Genomic DNA, 14,232 nt, shown 5'->3' with positions numbered 1-14,232 from the left:
TGGCACATACCTCACCAAAACATTCAGCAGTCCATGCGCCTGGCAGAAAATCTAGACCAGCCCCTGGCTGGAGTAGTTTTCGGCAACTTTTACATCCTCAACACATGGCACACCTGTGTGAAAAATATTGTCGCAAAGTCACAAAAACAGGGTTGTGCGACATTTTAACGCCAAAAATTGGGGTAAAATGTGTGTATATGACCCTCAATAGATACAGATACACTCCTCAGCAGACAGTATCACACATGATAGGATTAGATACACAGCTCAGCAGACAGTATCACACAGGATAGGATTAGATACACGGCTCAGCAGACAGTATCACACAGGATAGGATTAGATACACAGCTCAGTAGACAGTATCACACAGGACAGGATTAGATACACAGCTCAGCAGACAGTATCACACAGGATAGGATTAGATACACAGCTCAGCAGACAGTATCACACAGGATAGGATTAGATACACTCCTCAGCAGACAGTATCACACAGGATAGGATTAGATACACTCCTCAGCAGACAGTATCACACAGGATAGGATTAGATACACTCCTCAGCAGACAGTATCAAACAGCATAGGATTAGATACACTCCTCAGCAGACAGTATGACACAGCATAGGATTAGATACACAGCTCAGCAGACAGTATCACACAGGATAGGATTAGATACACTCCTTAGCAGACAGTATCACACAGCATAGGATTAGATACACAGCTCAGCAGGCATTATCACACATGATAGGATTAGATACACAGCTCAGCAGACAGTATCACACAGGATAGGGTTAGATACACAGCTCAGCAGACAGTATCACACATGATAGGATTAGATACACAGCTCAGCAGACTGTATCACACAGGACAGGATTAGATACACAGCTCAGCAGACAGTATCACACAGGATAGGATTATATACACAGCTCAGCAGACAGTATCACACAGGATGGGATTAGATACACAGCCCAGCAGACAGTATCACACAGGATAGGATTAGATACACAGCTCAGCAGACAGTATCACACAGGAGAGGATTAGATACACAGCTCAGCAGACAGTATCACACAGGATAGGATTAGATACACAGCTCAGCAGACAGTATCACACAGGATAGGATTAGATACACAGCTCAGCAGACAGAATCACACAGGACAGGATTAGATACACAGCTCAGCAGACAGTATCACACAGGATAGCATTAGATACAGTGACTCAGCAGACAGTATCACACATGATAGGATTAGATACACAGCTCAGCAGACAGTATCACACAGGATAGGATTAGATACACAGCTCAGCAGACAGTATAACACAGGAGAGGATTAGATACACAGCTCAGCAGACCGTATCACACATGATTGGATTAGATGCAGTGATTTAGCAGACAGTATCACACAGGATGGGATTAGATACACAGCTCAGCAGACTGTATCACACAGGATAGGATTAGATACACAGCTCAGCAGACAGTATCACACAGGAGAGGATTAGATACACAGCTCAGCAGGCAGTATCACACAGGAGAGGATTAGATACACAGCTCAGTAGACAGTATCACACATAATAGGATTAGATACACAGCTCAGCAGACAGTATCACACAGGAGAGGATTAGATACACAGCTCAGCAGGCAGTGTCACACAGGATAGGATTAGATACACAGCTCAGCAGACAGTATCACACATAATAGGATTAGATACACAGCTCAGCAGACAGTATCACACAGGATAGGATTAGATACACAGCTCAGCAGACAGTATCACACAGGATAGGATTAGATACACAGCTCAGCAGACAGTATCACACAGGATAGGATTAGATACACAGCTCAGCAGACAGTATCACACAGGATAGGATTAGATACACAGCTCAGCAGACAGTATCACACAGGATAGGATTAGATACACAGCTCAGCAGACAGTATCACACAGGATAGGATTAGATACACAGCTCAGCAGGCAGTGTCACACAGGATAGGATTAGATACACAGCTCAGCAGACAGTATCACACAGGATAGGATTAGATACACAGCTCAGCAGACTGTATCACACAGGATAGGATTAGATACACAGCTCAGCAGACAGTATCACACAGGATAGGATTAGATACACAGCTCAGCAGGCAGTGTCACACAGGATAGGATTAGATACACAGCTCAGCAGACAGTATCACACAGGATAGGATTAGATACACAGCTCAGCAGACAGTGTCACACATGATTGGATTAGATGCAGTGATTTAGCAGACTGTATCACACAGGATTGCTTAGATGGTACAACCAGTCTTTGCATACGTGATGTGATTTATTTCTTTTGTACTTTGGATTTATTGCATGTTAATCTCCATCTGATCTTTTTGCTGCAGGCCGCTGGCACCTGGAGACTCTCAGATTCAGCTCCTTGAAGGTGGACAGGTGCTCAGAGTGAACAGCACGAAGCTGCAGCACCAGGGCAGATACCAGTGCCTGGCATTTAATCACGCAGGGCAACAAGTCAAGGGCTTTAGCCTGAAGATCCTCAGTAAGTTTCCACCAAAAACTCCTCAGTGTTAGTCTGCCACCTGCTGGACACACAGCGAATTGCATGCTGCAGTCTTCCCACAGAGATAAAATGCTGCAGAATTCAGCATCAGTCAGACCTGATAAGTGCCCAATTATCAGACTTATTCATAGAAATGTCATAAATATATATGATAAAAATCACAGAACAAAAATGGGGCTATATTACTAAAATCTGTCTCTTGTTCCCTCCATAGCTCCCCCCACAGTCTGGTCATCCAATGAGACAACGTCAGTGGCCTCTCTGCTCCACGGCTCTGTAGAGCTGAAGTGTGAAGCAAAGGGATCTCCACCTCCAAGCATCACCTGGTTCAAGGACAAGCGCCCTATTGTGTCCAGCCCCAAATCCACTTACAGGGATGGTGGAAGAAGCCTGCAGCTGAGCCGGGTCCAGATCTCTGATGCCGGGTCGTACACCTGCAGAGCCAATAACCCTGCGGGCACCGTCGAAAAATCTTATCTGCTGGAGGTTTATGGTATGTGCATTCTCCAGAGCCTATGGAAAGGATTCTCCACAGTCAAAGCAACTGCATCCACTTTCTGATAATGTTAGCAAACTTTCTGATATGCCATGTGTTTTAATTTTTAACCCTTTTTAAGACCTCTGCTTGCTGACAGTGGATGGAATAGTTATTGTTTACATTTACAGACTGAAAACCTCTCCTGACCTAATACTTTGCTGTAGCTACAATTGTGTCGTCTGTGAGCTAACTGCATCAGCACAATTGTCTCGCTTGTTACAGCGTATCAGTGCAAATAAAATTCTCAGCTTGAGTAGTATTAGGCCTGGCTAACGCTCCCTTTCACTGACAGCAAGCAGAGATCTTGAAAATTGTAAAGAACTGAAACATATAGTCTGTGAGAAAGCTGCAAAACTTTTCATTCTTCAATCATTTATTAGGTTAATTAAACTGCTTAAATGTCCTTCTTTTCCTTCCCGTTAAGTTGCCCCTCATATCGAAGGAGCAGGGGAGAAACCACTGACCATTAAGGCCACTTTGGGACGCCCTTTGGACTTGGAGTGCTCGGCCACTGGTCACCCTCCTCCCATCCTGTCCTGGCTGAAAGATGGACTTATGGTGTCTGAGAGAGATGAAGTGCAGATTAAAGATGGAGGCCGGACACTGCATTTTTCGGCAGTAACAGAAAGTGCTCAGGGGGACTACACTTGCATAGCCATCAGCCTGGCTGGAGAGACCACCCTACGATACTCTGTGGATGTTCTCAGTAAGACATGGGGCTCAGACTGTGGGGGGAAGGTGTCACATCTGCACAGAGCATACACCTGCATTGACATTCCTGGAACTTTTCTATGTTGCTGTAAACTACTTTCTACTTAAGTTTCTTATGTCTTGTCAGTTCCCCCAAATGTGCAGATCGGTGACGGTTCAGGACAAGTCACTGTGACAGTAAATGACGCCCTGGATCTCTCCTGTCTTGTGACCGGACACCCAACTCCTAGAGTGTGGTGAGTGCAGGTCTCAGTGTAACCTACGTCAGTGCCAAATGTAACCTCAGTATTTCATGCCACTAAAGCTGCAGTCTCTCAGTATTCTCTGCAGTCAAAGCTATTGCTCCCTGTTATCAGTAGTTTCAGATAATATGCCCCTGCATGGTGCGGCCCGGCTAAGGTAAGGAGATTGCTGCTAATTCTGTGCCTGTACTTGCCATGGTTTCAGATTAAGGTACAGGTGCAGCCCCCTAATTAGCGGTAATCTGCATCTGCACCGTGTACGGTCACCCTTAAACGTTGGTTCATAGACTTCTCTCTGATTCTGCCAGTAACCGAAGCCATCTTTGTCCTGCCGCAGGTGGTTGAGGAATGGCTACCCGGTCGCAGATCAGGATGGACTGGAGGTATTAGATGGCGGCAGCACCTTGGCGATCCGTCTGATTCAACCAGGACATGGCGGGAGATACTTGTGCAAAGCAGAGGGTGAAGCTGGGGTGGCAGAGGCGGCCGTGGATGTGCTAGTACACGGTAAGACGTCCTCATTCTCACTGGGACTCTGCTGGGGGAGCATATGCACCCCGCGAACATACTGCAGCCTGGAATCTCAACATTTCTTCACATATCATGGTTTTTATTATTGCGGCGCCATAATGGGATTTTGTGCAGAGTGCTGCAAAAAACGCAATTTGACCGCCCAACTTGAACTTGCCCCAAATCACGTGGACTGTAGATGCCACAGCCCCTTCTGTATGGGAAGTAAAAGTGGTCTGATTTCATGGACGCCACGTATGTTATCCATTGACAGGACTTCCTCTATAAATAGTTGTCACTTTGCAGCAGGACCCCCTGTATACAGTCACACTGTAACTTCTGTTATGTTTTCTTTGTGTTAGGGCACTTTCACACTAGCGGTTTTCTTTTACGGAACTGAGTTCCGTCCTAGGGGCTCAATACCGGAAAAGAACTGATCAGTTTTATCCCCAAGCATTCTGAATGGAGAGTAATCCGCTCAGGATGCATCAGGATATCTTCAGTTCAGTCACTTAACGGCGTTTTGGACGGAGGAAATACTGCAGCATGCTGCGTTATTATCTCCGTCCAAAATTCCGGATCAGTTGCCGGAATGCCAGAACCAGCATTCATTTACATTGGAATGTATTAGTGCCGGATCCAGCATTAAAAATACAGCAATGCCGGATCCTCCCTTCCAGTCTGCACATGCGCAGAAAGAATATATAACGGATCCGTTTCTCCTGATGACATCCGGAGAGGTTAATCAGTTCTTGCAATGCATTTGTAAGAGGGATCCGGATCCGTCTACAAATGCTGTCCGTTTGCATGCAGATTGCTGTATCCGGCAGGCAGTTCCGGCAACGGAACTGCTTGCCGGAACACTCTGCCGCAAGTGTGGAAGTAGCCTTAATCGGCAGGAGGTTTCGTACAATGTAATCCAAGGTCAGAGGTCTCCAGTTCATCTATTCTGTAGGTGACCATATACAGTGAACATCTGCTCATTCTTTTATTCCAGAGCTCCCATTGGTCACTATTACTGGCGGCAGCAGCGTATCTGCAAAACTGCGGGAGCCTGTGACCCTGGAGTGCGATGTGTCAGGTACCCCACCCCCAGCAGTGACCTGGTGGAAGGACGGACTGCAGGTAGACGCACAGGGATCCAAGCTGCAGGTAAGTCCCCTGTGTGTGCCCTCTGGATACAGGCTCCCCATCTGCTGTGCGGGTTTTGTTTTAAAATATTTGCAGTTTAAAGGTCGAATTGTCATAAAAATTCATATTCAGAGCGAACAGTTCCAGGATCCATTACTGTGACTCTTCAGCCTTGGAAATCAGATTAATCACATCCTCTGTGTGTGAACTGTAACATAAGCTGTTCTCTGACAGATCCAGGCGCTGTCCATTGATGATGAAGGTGTCTATACGTGTGTGGCTGCAAACGAGGCCGGAGAGGGAAGACGGGATGTGCTGCTGAACGTCCTGGGTGAGTGACGGACTACTGTATCACATATGATAGGATTAGATACACAGCTCAGCAGACTGTATCACACAGGATAGGATTAGATACACAGCTCAGCAGACGGTATCACACAGGATAGGATTAGATACACCGCTCAGCAGGCAGTATCACACAGGATAGGATTAGATACACAGCTCAGCAGACAGTATCACTCAGGATAGGATTAGATACACAGCTCAGCAGACAGTATCACACAGGAGAGGATTAGATACACAGCTCAGCAGACTGTATCACACAGGATAGGATTAGATACACAGCTCAGCAGACTGTATCACATATGACAGAATTAGATACACAGCTCAGCAGACAGTATCACACAGGAGAGGATTAGATACACAGCTCAGCAGGCAGTATCACACAGGATAGGATTAGATACACAGCTCAGCAGACTGTATCACACAGGATAGGATTAGATACACAGCTCAGCAGACTGTATCTCACATGATAGGATTAGATACACAGATCAGCAGACAGTATTACACAGGATAGCATTAGATACACAGCTCAGCAGACAGTATCACACAGGATAGGATTAGATACACAGCTCAGCAGACAGTATCACACAGGATAGGATTAGATACACAGCACAGCAGACAGTATCACATAGGATTGGATACACAGCTCAGCAGACAGTATCACACAGGATAGGATTAGATACACAGCTCAGCAGACAGTATCACACAGGATAGGATTAGATACACAGCTCAGCAGACAGTATCACACAGGACAGGGTTAGATACACAGCTCAGCAGACAGTATCACACATAATGGGCTCAGATATACGGATCAGCAGACAGTATCACACATAATGGGCTCAGATATACGGATCAGCAGACAGTATCACACATGATGGGCTCGGATACAGTAGCAGTTCTCATTTTCCGGTATATGTGTACATTATTACTCCAGTGCCTCCTAATATTGAGCCTACTGAAGTGAACCATACAGCGGTGGAGAACTTCCCGGCTTCCTTGGAGTGTCTGGTGTCAGGAAGTCCGTCGCCCGGTAAGCCATAGAAAATGATATTAATTAGTATATAAAGTAAATGTCAGTAGGGACTGAGAACTGACGTGTCTGTCTTGACAGTTGTGTCCTGGTACAGAAGGGGGCAGCTGCTGTCTGCTATGCCTGGTATCACCCTGCTAAATGAGGGCAGGACCCTACAGATTGAGAGAGTGAGTAACTCTGAGGCAGGAGAATATGTCTGCGTGGCATCTAACTCTGCCGGCAGCAGTGAATTGCTCTACACGCTAGAGGTTCATGGTAAGTGTCTAAGGTCAAACTGTCTGCAGTGGCTTTACTTGGGGTCTGTGTCTTTCATTTGGAGGACAGTGCATCTCGCCATTTACTCTTTATTTCTTTCCTTTAGTGCCAGCCCGGATTGTATCCATGACGGAGCTGGCCACCTTCCTGGTGAACGAGCAGGTCTGGCTGGAATGTAATGCCACAGGTTTTCCAGAACCGTCTCTAATGTGGTTGAAGGATAAAGTTCCTGTCTCCACAGCAAGTGCTGGACTTCGGGTCAGTATTGATACCACTCCATGGGGGTTGCTGGGTGTCACTTCTACACGGAGGGCATCAATTTGTCCTCAATATCACCACCTAGTGGTGGAACTGTTCACTACAAGTGTAAATTAGTTTGGTATAAAACTTCTTGGGGCAGTTTTTGATGTTTTTTTTTTTTTTTTTTTTAAAGCCAAAGCCAGAAGTGGCTTGGAATGGAATGAGAAATGTAAAAGAAAGGCTTATACTTTTCCTTCCTGCTGGATCCAGAGTCTGAAAAACCTGCCTTAAAAAGCTGTGTTTGATACCGGCCTTAGATGAGTAGGAAAATGACTGATAAAAGAGCAATAGTCTGCAAGCACTGTGTATCTGAGCCAGTAGTTATTATAATCTGAGGTGTATAAGTAAGTGCTGCTTTGCTTCTGTCATATTTGTGGCATTGATCTTTTCTTCCTCTATCATTAGATTTTGGAGCAGGGAAGAATTCTGTCCATATCTGCAGTTCACGTGTCAGACTCTGGGATATACACCTGTGTAGCTGTGAATTCTGCAGGCGAGGACAGCCAGACCACAGATCTGCAGGTGTTCGGTAAGCATGTAGCATCACATATTACTGACTCCATATCAGTTAAAATCAGATGATAATGAAACATAATGTATACTACCACGTACAGAGGCATACAAATTAGCTGGTACTTAATATATTTTGGGTGCCAGCTGCCACTGTATATATTCTTATATTCATATCATAGGTATATTACTTTATCACAGGACTCCTGGGGACGTAAGTCCCATATATAACCCGGACAGTCATTTCTGCCTCTGTCATTGACATTTATTCATTTCCTTTTTGCAGTGCCCCCAAGCATCCTAGGAGAAGAGTTTAATATTTCAGTCACCGTTAACCAGCTCATCAGTCTGGAATGTGAGAGCAGCGCCATCCCACCCCCAACCATCACCTGGCTGAAGGATGGACGCCCACTCCCTAAAAGGGCAGGGATCAGAGTGACCGGGAACGGGCGTTACCTGCAGGTGAGGATAAGAGTGTAGTGCTGTGCTACTGTATCACACATGATAGACTTGGGTGCACATCTCAGCAGACTGTATCACATATGGTAGGATCAGGTACAAAGGATCTGCAGACAGTATCACACAGGATAGGATTAGATACACAGCTCAGCAGGCAGTATCACACAGGATAGGATTAGATACACAGCTCTGCAGACAGTATCACACAGGATAGGATTAGATACACAGCTCAGCAGACGGTATCACACAGGATAGGATTAGATACACAGCTCAGCAGGCAGTATCACACAGGATAGGATTAGACACACAGCTCAGCAGGCAGTATCACACAGGATAGGATTAGACACACAGCTCAGCAGGCAGTATCACACAGGATAGGATTAGATACACAGCTCAGCAGACAGTATCACACATGATAGACTTGGGTGCACAGCTCAGCAGACTGTATCACATATGGTAGGATCAGGTACAAAGGATCTGCAGACAGTATCACAGGATAGGATTAGATACACAGCTCAGCAGACAGTATCACACAGGATAGGATTAGATACACAGCTCAGCAGACAGTATCGCACAGGATAGGATTAGATACACAGCTCAGCAGACAGTATTACACAGGATAGGATTAGATACACAGCTCAGCAGACAGTATCGCACAGGATAGGTTAGATACACAGCTCAGCAGACAGTATCACACAGGGTAGGATTAGATACACAGCTCAGCAGACAGTATCACACAGGATAGGATTAGATACACGCAACAGGCAGTATCACACAGTGATTAGGATTAGATACACAGCTCAGCAGACAGTATCACACAGGATAGGATTAGATACACAGCTCAGCAGACAGTATCACACAGGATAGGATTAGATACACAGCTCAGCAGACAGTATCACACATGATAGGATTAGATACACAGCTCAGCAGACAGTATCACACAGGGATAGGATTAGATACACAGCTCAGCAGACAGTATCACACAGGATAGGATTAGATACACAGCTCAGCAGACAGTATCACACAGGATAGGATAGATACACAGCTCAGCAGACAGTATCACACAGGATAGGATTAGATACACAGCTCAGCAGACAGTATCACACAGGATAGGATTAGATACACAGCTCAGCAGACAGTATCCACAGGATAGGATTCAGATACACAGCTCAGCAGACAGTATCACACAGGATAGGATTAGATACACAGCTCAGCAGACAGTATCACACAGGATAGGATTAGATACACAGCTCAGCAGACAGTATCACACAGGATAGGATTAGATACACAGCTCAGCAGGACAGTATCACACAGGATAGGATTAGATACACAGATCAGCAGACAGTATCACACAGGATAGGATTAGATACACAGCTCAGCAGACAGTATCACACAGTGTAGGATTAGATACCACGCTCAGCAGGCAGTATCACACAGGATAGGATTAGATACACAGGCTTCGGCAGACAGTATCACACAGGATAGGATCAGAGTACCACAGCTCGCAGACAGTATTCACACAGGATAGGATTAGATACACAGCTCAACAGACAGTATCACACAGGATAGGATTAGATACACAGCTTCAGCAGACAGTATCACACAGGATAGGATTAGATCCACAGCTCAGGCAGGACAGTATCACACAGGATAGGATTAGATACACAGCTCAGCAGACAGTATCACACAGGATAGGATTAGATACACAAGCTCACGCAGACGTATCACACAGGATAGGATTAGATACACGCTCAGCAGACGTATCACACAGGATAGATTAGATACACAGCTCGCAGGACAGTATCAACATAGGATAGGATTAGGATACACAGCTCAGCAGACAGTATCACACAGGATAGGATTAGATACACAGCTCAGCAGACAGTATCACACAGGATAGGATTAGATACACAGCTCAGCAGACAGTATCACACAGGATAGGATTAGATACACAGCTCAGCAGACAGTATCACACAGGAAGGATTAGATACACAGCTCAGCAGACAGTATCACACAGGATAGGATTAGATACACAGCTCAGCAGACAGTATCACACAGGATAGGATTAGATACACAGCTCAGCAGACAGTATCACACAGGATAGGATTAGATACACAGCTCAGCAGACAGTATCACACAGGATAGGATTAGATACACAGCTCAGCAGACAGTATCACACAGGATAGGATTAGATACACAGCTCAGCAGACAGTATCACACAGGATAGGATTAGATACACAGCTCAGCAGACAGTATCACACAGGATAGGATTAGATACACAGCTCAGCAGACAGTATCACACAGGATAGGATTAGATACACAGCTCAGCAGACAGTATCACACAGGATGATAGATACACAGCTCAGCAGACAGTATCACACAGGATAGGATTAGATACACAGCTCAGCAGACAGTATCACACAGGATAGGATTAGATACACAGCTCAGCAGACAGTATCACACAGGATAGGATTAGATACACAGCTCAGCAGACAGTATCACACAGGATAGGATTAGATACACAGCTCAGCAGACAGTATCACACAGGATAGGATTAGATACACAGCTCAGCAGACAGTATCACACAGGATAGGATTAGATACACAGCTCAGCAGCAGTATCACACAGGATAGGATTAGATACACAGCTCAGCAGACAGTATCACACAGGATAGGATTAGATACACAGCTCAGCAGACAGTATCACACAGGATAGGATTAGATACACAGCTCAGCAGACAGTATCACACAGGATAGGATTAGATACACAGCTCAGCAGACAGTATCACACAGGATAGGATTAGATACACAGCTCAGCAGACAGTATCACACAGGATAGGATTAGATACACAGCTCAGCAGACAGTATCACACAGGATAGGATTAGATACACAGCTCAGCAGACAGTATCACCACAGGATAGGATTAGATACACAGCTCAGCAGACAGTATCACACAGGGATAGGATTAGATACACAGCTCAGCAGGACAGTATCACACAGGATAGGATTAGATACACAGCTCAGCAGACAGTATCACACAGGATAGGATTCAGATACACAGCTCAGCAGACAGTATCACACAGGATAGGATTAGATACACAGCTCAGCAGACAGTATCACACATGGATAGGATTAGATACACAGCTCAGCAGACAGTATCCACATGGATAGGATTAGATACACAGCTCAGCAGACAGTATCACCAGGATAGGATTAGATACACAGCTCAGCAGACAGTATCACACAGGATAGGATTAGATACACAGCTCAGCAGACAGTATCACACAGGTAGGATTAGATACACCAGCTCAAGCAGGCAGTATCACACAGGATAGGATTAGATACACAGCTCGGCAGACAGTATCACACAGGATAGGATCAGATACACAGCTCAGCAGACAGTATCACACAGGATAGGATTAGATACACAGCTCAGACAGTACCAATGGATTATCACACAGGATACAGGGTAGGATTAGATACACAGCTCAGCAGACAGTATCACACAGGATAGGATTAGATACACAGCTCAGCAGACAGTATCACACAGGATAGGATTAGATACACACGCTCAGCAGGTATCACACAGGATAGGATTAGATACACAGCTCAGCAGACAGTATCACACAGGATAGGATTAGATACACAGCTCAGCAGACAGTATCACACAGGATAGGATTAGATACACAGCTCAGCAGACAGTATCACACAGGATAGGATTAGATACACAGCTCAGCAGACAGTATCACACAGGATAGGATTAGATACACAGCTCAGCAGACAGTATCACACAGGATAGGATTAGATACACAGCTCAGCAGACAGTATCACACAGGATAGGATTAGATACACAGCTCAGCAGACAGTATCACACAGGATAGGATTAGATACACAGCTCAGCAGACAGTATCACACAGGATAGGATTAGATACACAGCTCAGCAGACAGTATCACACAGGATAGGATTAGATACACAGCTCAGCAGACAGTATGATTAGATACACAGCTCAGCAGGCAGTATCACCAGATAGCATTAGATACAAAGCTCAGCAGACAGTATCACGCATGATAGGATTAGATATACAGCTCAGCATACAGTATCACAGGGTAGGATTAGATACACAGCTCAGCAGGCAGTATCACACAGGAGAGGATTAGATACACAGCTCAGCAGACAGTATCACACAGGATAGGATTAGATACACAGCTCAGCAGACAGTGTCACACATGGTAGGATTAGATACAGAGGATCTGCAGACAGTATCACACATTATAGGATTAGATACACTGCTCAGCAGACAGTATCACACAGGATAGGATTAGATACACAGCTCAGCAGACAGTATCACACACTGTAGGATTATATACAGACATTTGCACACAATATCACACATAATAAGATTATATACAGCATCTTAGCAGACGGTATCCAGATGCTAGCTTAAATACCGTGGCTCTGCCACATGCTATCCTGGTTGATCATGGTCCGTGGTGTGCTACATCTGTTATTACTGTGATCCGCATCTGACCTCTGTTATAATGTGAGTTCTCATCTCCTTGTAGATTGAGCAGTCTCAGCTGCGGGATGCCGGCAGATACACCTGTGAAGCCTCCAATGACGCTGGACGCTCCGAGAAGCATTATAATGTCATCATCTGGGGTAAACACCGTACAGATGTAGATGGGAAACAGTATGCAATGGGGGACAAAGTGTAACTAATCCTATATCTTCTTATTTTTCTCTGTTCTAGTGCCTCCTAATTTCCCAGCTTCCCCAGAGTCTCCCATGTCGGTGATTGAGGGGCAGCCAATCAGCTTTGCCTGTGAGTGTCAAGGGTCTCCACCCCCAGTACTCACCTGGATGAAGAATGGTAAGTGTTGGTGCCCATGATGCAATGTTAAGGGCCACACTTTGGATGATACCGCATGCTGGGTTTATGACTTTACACCCCATTTACTACAGTGTAAAATTATGCAATGGCCAAAATGCTACAAAATCTCAATCTCCTGCATGTTTCCAGGGTTCCCCATCGAGGAAAAGGAACATGCTCAGGTTTCCGCAGGGGGAAGATTACTGCAGATCAGCAGGGTCCAAGTGTCCAATGAAGGAGTATACAGCTGTGTGTGCCGCAATGAGGCCGGGAGCAGCCAGCGAGATTACGTCCTGGAGATCTACGGTAAGTGTCAGGGGACATTTGGCATCATCCATTCTTCGTTTCTAATAATCTCCTCCTGTTCTGTCACGACTTTGATTTCTGTAGTTTAGGTCAGTGCCACAGCAAATTAATAATCCAGACTGGAATACCAGACAAATGCTGAACCATTCATGGAAATTATTCTGTAATCCCTCTCTCATCTTCATCACCAGCTTTGCCTGTCATAGCCGGGAGCAGCCATGGACCCCAGCAGGTTTCAGCCACAAGGGGCGGCCAGATCACCCTGGAATGTATCATCAGTGGGAAGCCCACACCATCGGTGACATGGCTCAAAGATGGCTTCCCACTGGGGAGCGGACCAGACCTGATCTTGAAGAATAAAGGTCAGCAACTGACCATAATCCGCGCACAACCGCCTCATTCAGGACGCTATGTCTGTGTGGCCGTGAATGCGGCTGGACAGACAGATGTGAAATATGACCTCATGGTAAAAGGTAAGTCTTCT

At 45.5% G+C, this 14,232-nt stretch overlaps 1 protein-coding gene across 2 annotated transcripts in view; it reads left to right on the top strand.

Annotated features, from left to right (window-relative positions):
• The window catches only part of LOC122946444 (hemicentin-2-like), a 112,270-nt gene that overhangs the window by 59,199 nt on the left and 38,839 nt on the right, over positions 1-14,232 (top strand). For both annotated transcript variants that reach the window (XM_044306083.1, XM_044306084.1), the window contains exons 30-45: positions 2,365-2,519; positions 2,755-3,033; positions 3,503-3,784; positions 3,917-4,025; positions 4,369-4,538; positions 5,539-5,693; positions 5,907-6,003; positions 6,949-7,044; positions 7,126-7,302; positions 7,409-7,560; positions 8,008-8,131; positions 8,399-8,574; positions 13,135-13,231; positions 13,323-13,442; positions 13,593-13,748; positions 13,940-14,221. In XM_044306083.1, the coding sequence (XP_044162018.1) occupies positions 2,365-2,519; positions 2,755-3,033; positions 3,503-3,784; positions 3,917-4,025; positions 4,369-4,538; positions 5,539-5,693; positions 5,907-6,003; positions 6,949-7,044; positions 7,126-7,302; positions 7,409-7,560; positions 8,008-8,131; positions 8,399-8,574; positions 13,135-13,231; positions 13,323-13,442; positions 13,593-13,748; positions 13,940-14,221 (2,627 nt within the window). The remainder of the gene's footprint in view (positions 1-2,364; positions 2,520-2,754; positions 3,034-3,502; positions 3,785-3,916; positions 4,026-4,368; positions 4,539-5,538; positions 5,694-5,906; positions 6,004-6,948; positions 7,045-7,125; positions 7,303-7,408; positions 7,561-8,007; positions 8,132-8,398; positions 8,575-13,134; positions 13,232-13,322; positions 13,443-13,592; positions 13,749-13,939; positions 14,222-14,232) is intronic.

The sequence above is a fragment of the Bufo gargarizans genome, chromosome 9, assembly GCF_014858855.1.
Source record: "Bufo gargarizans isolate SCDJY-AF-19 chromosome 9, ASM1485885v1, whole genome shotgun sequence".
NCBI classification, from domain to species: Eukaryota; Metazoa; Chordata; class Amphibia; order Anura; family Bufonidae; genus Bufo; species Bufo gargarizans.
The sequence above is the reverse complement of the archived record's forward strand: the minus strand, read 5'-3'. Positions and strand labels throughout refer to the sequence as shown.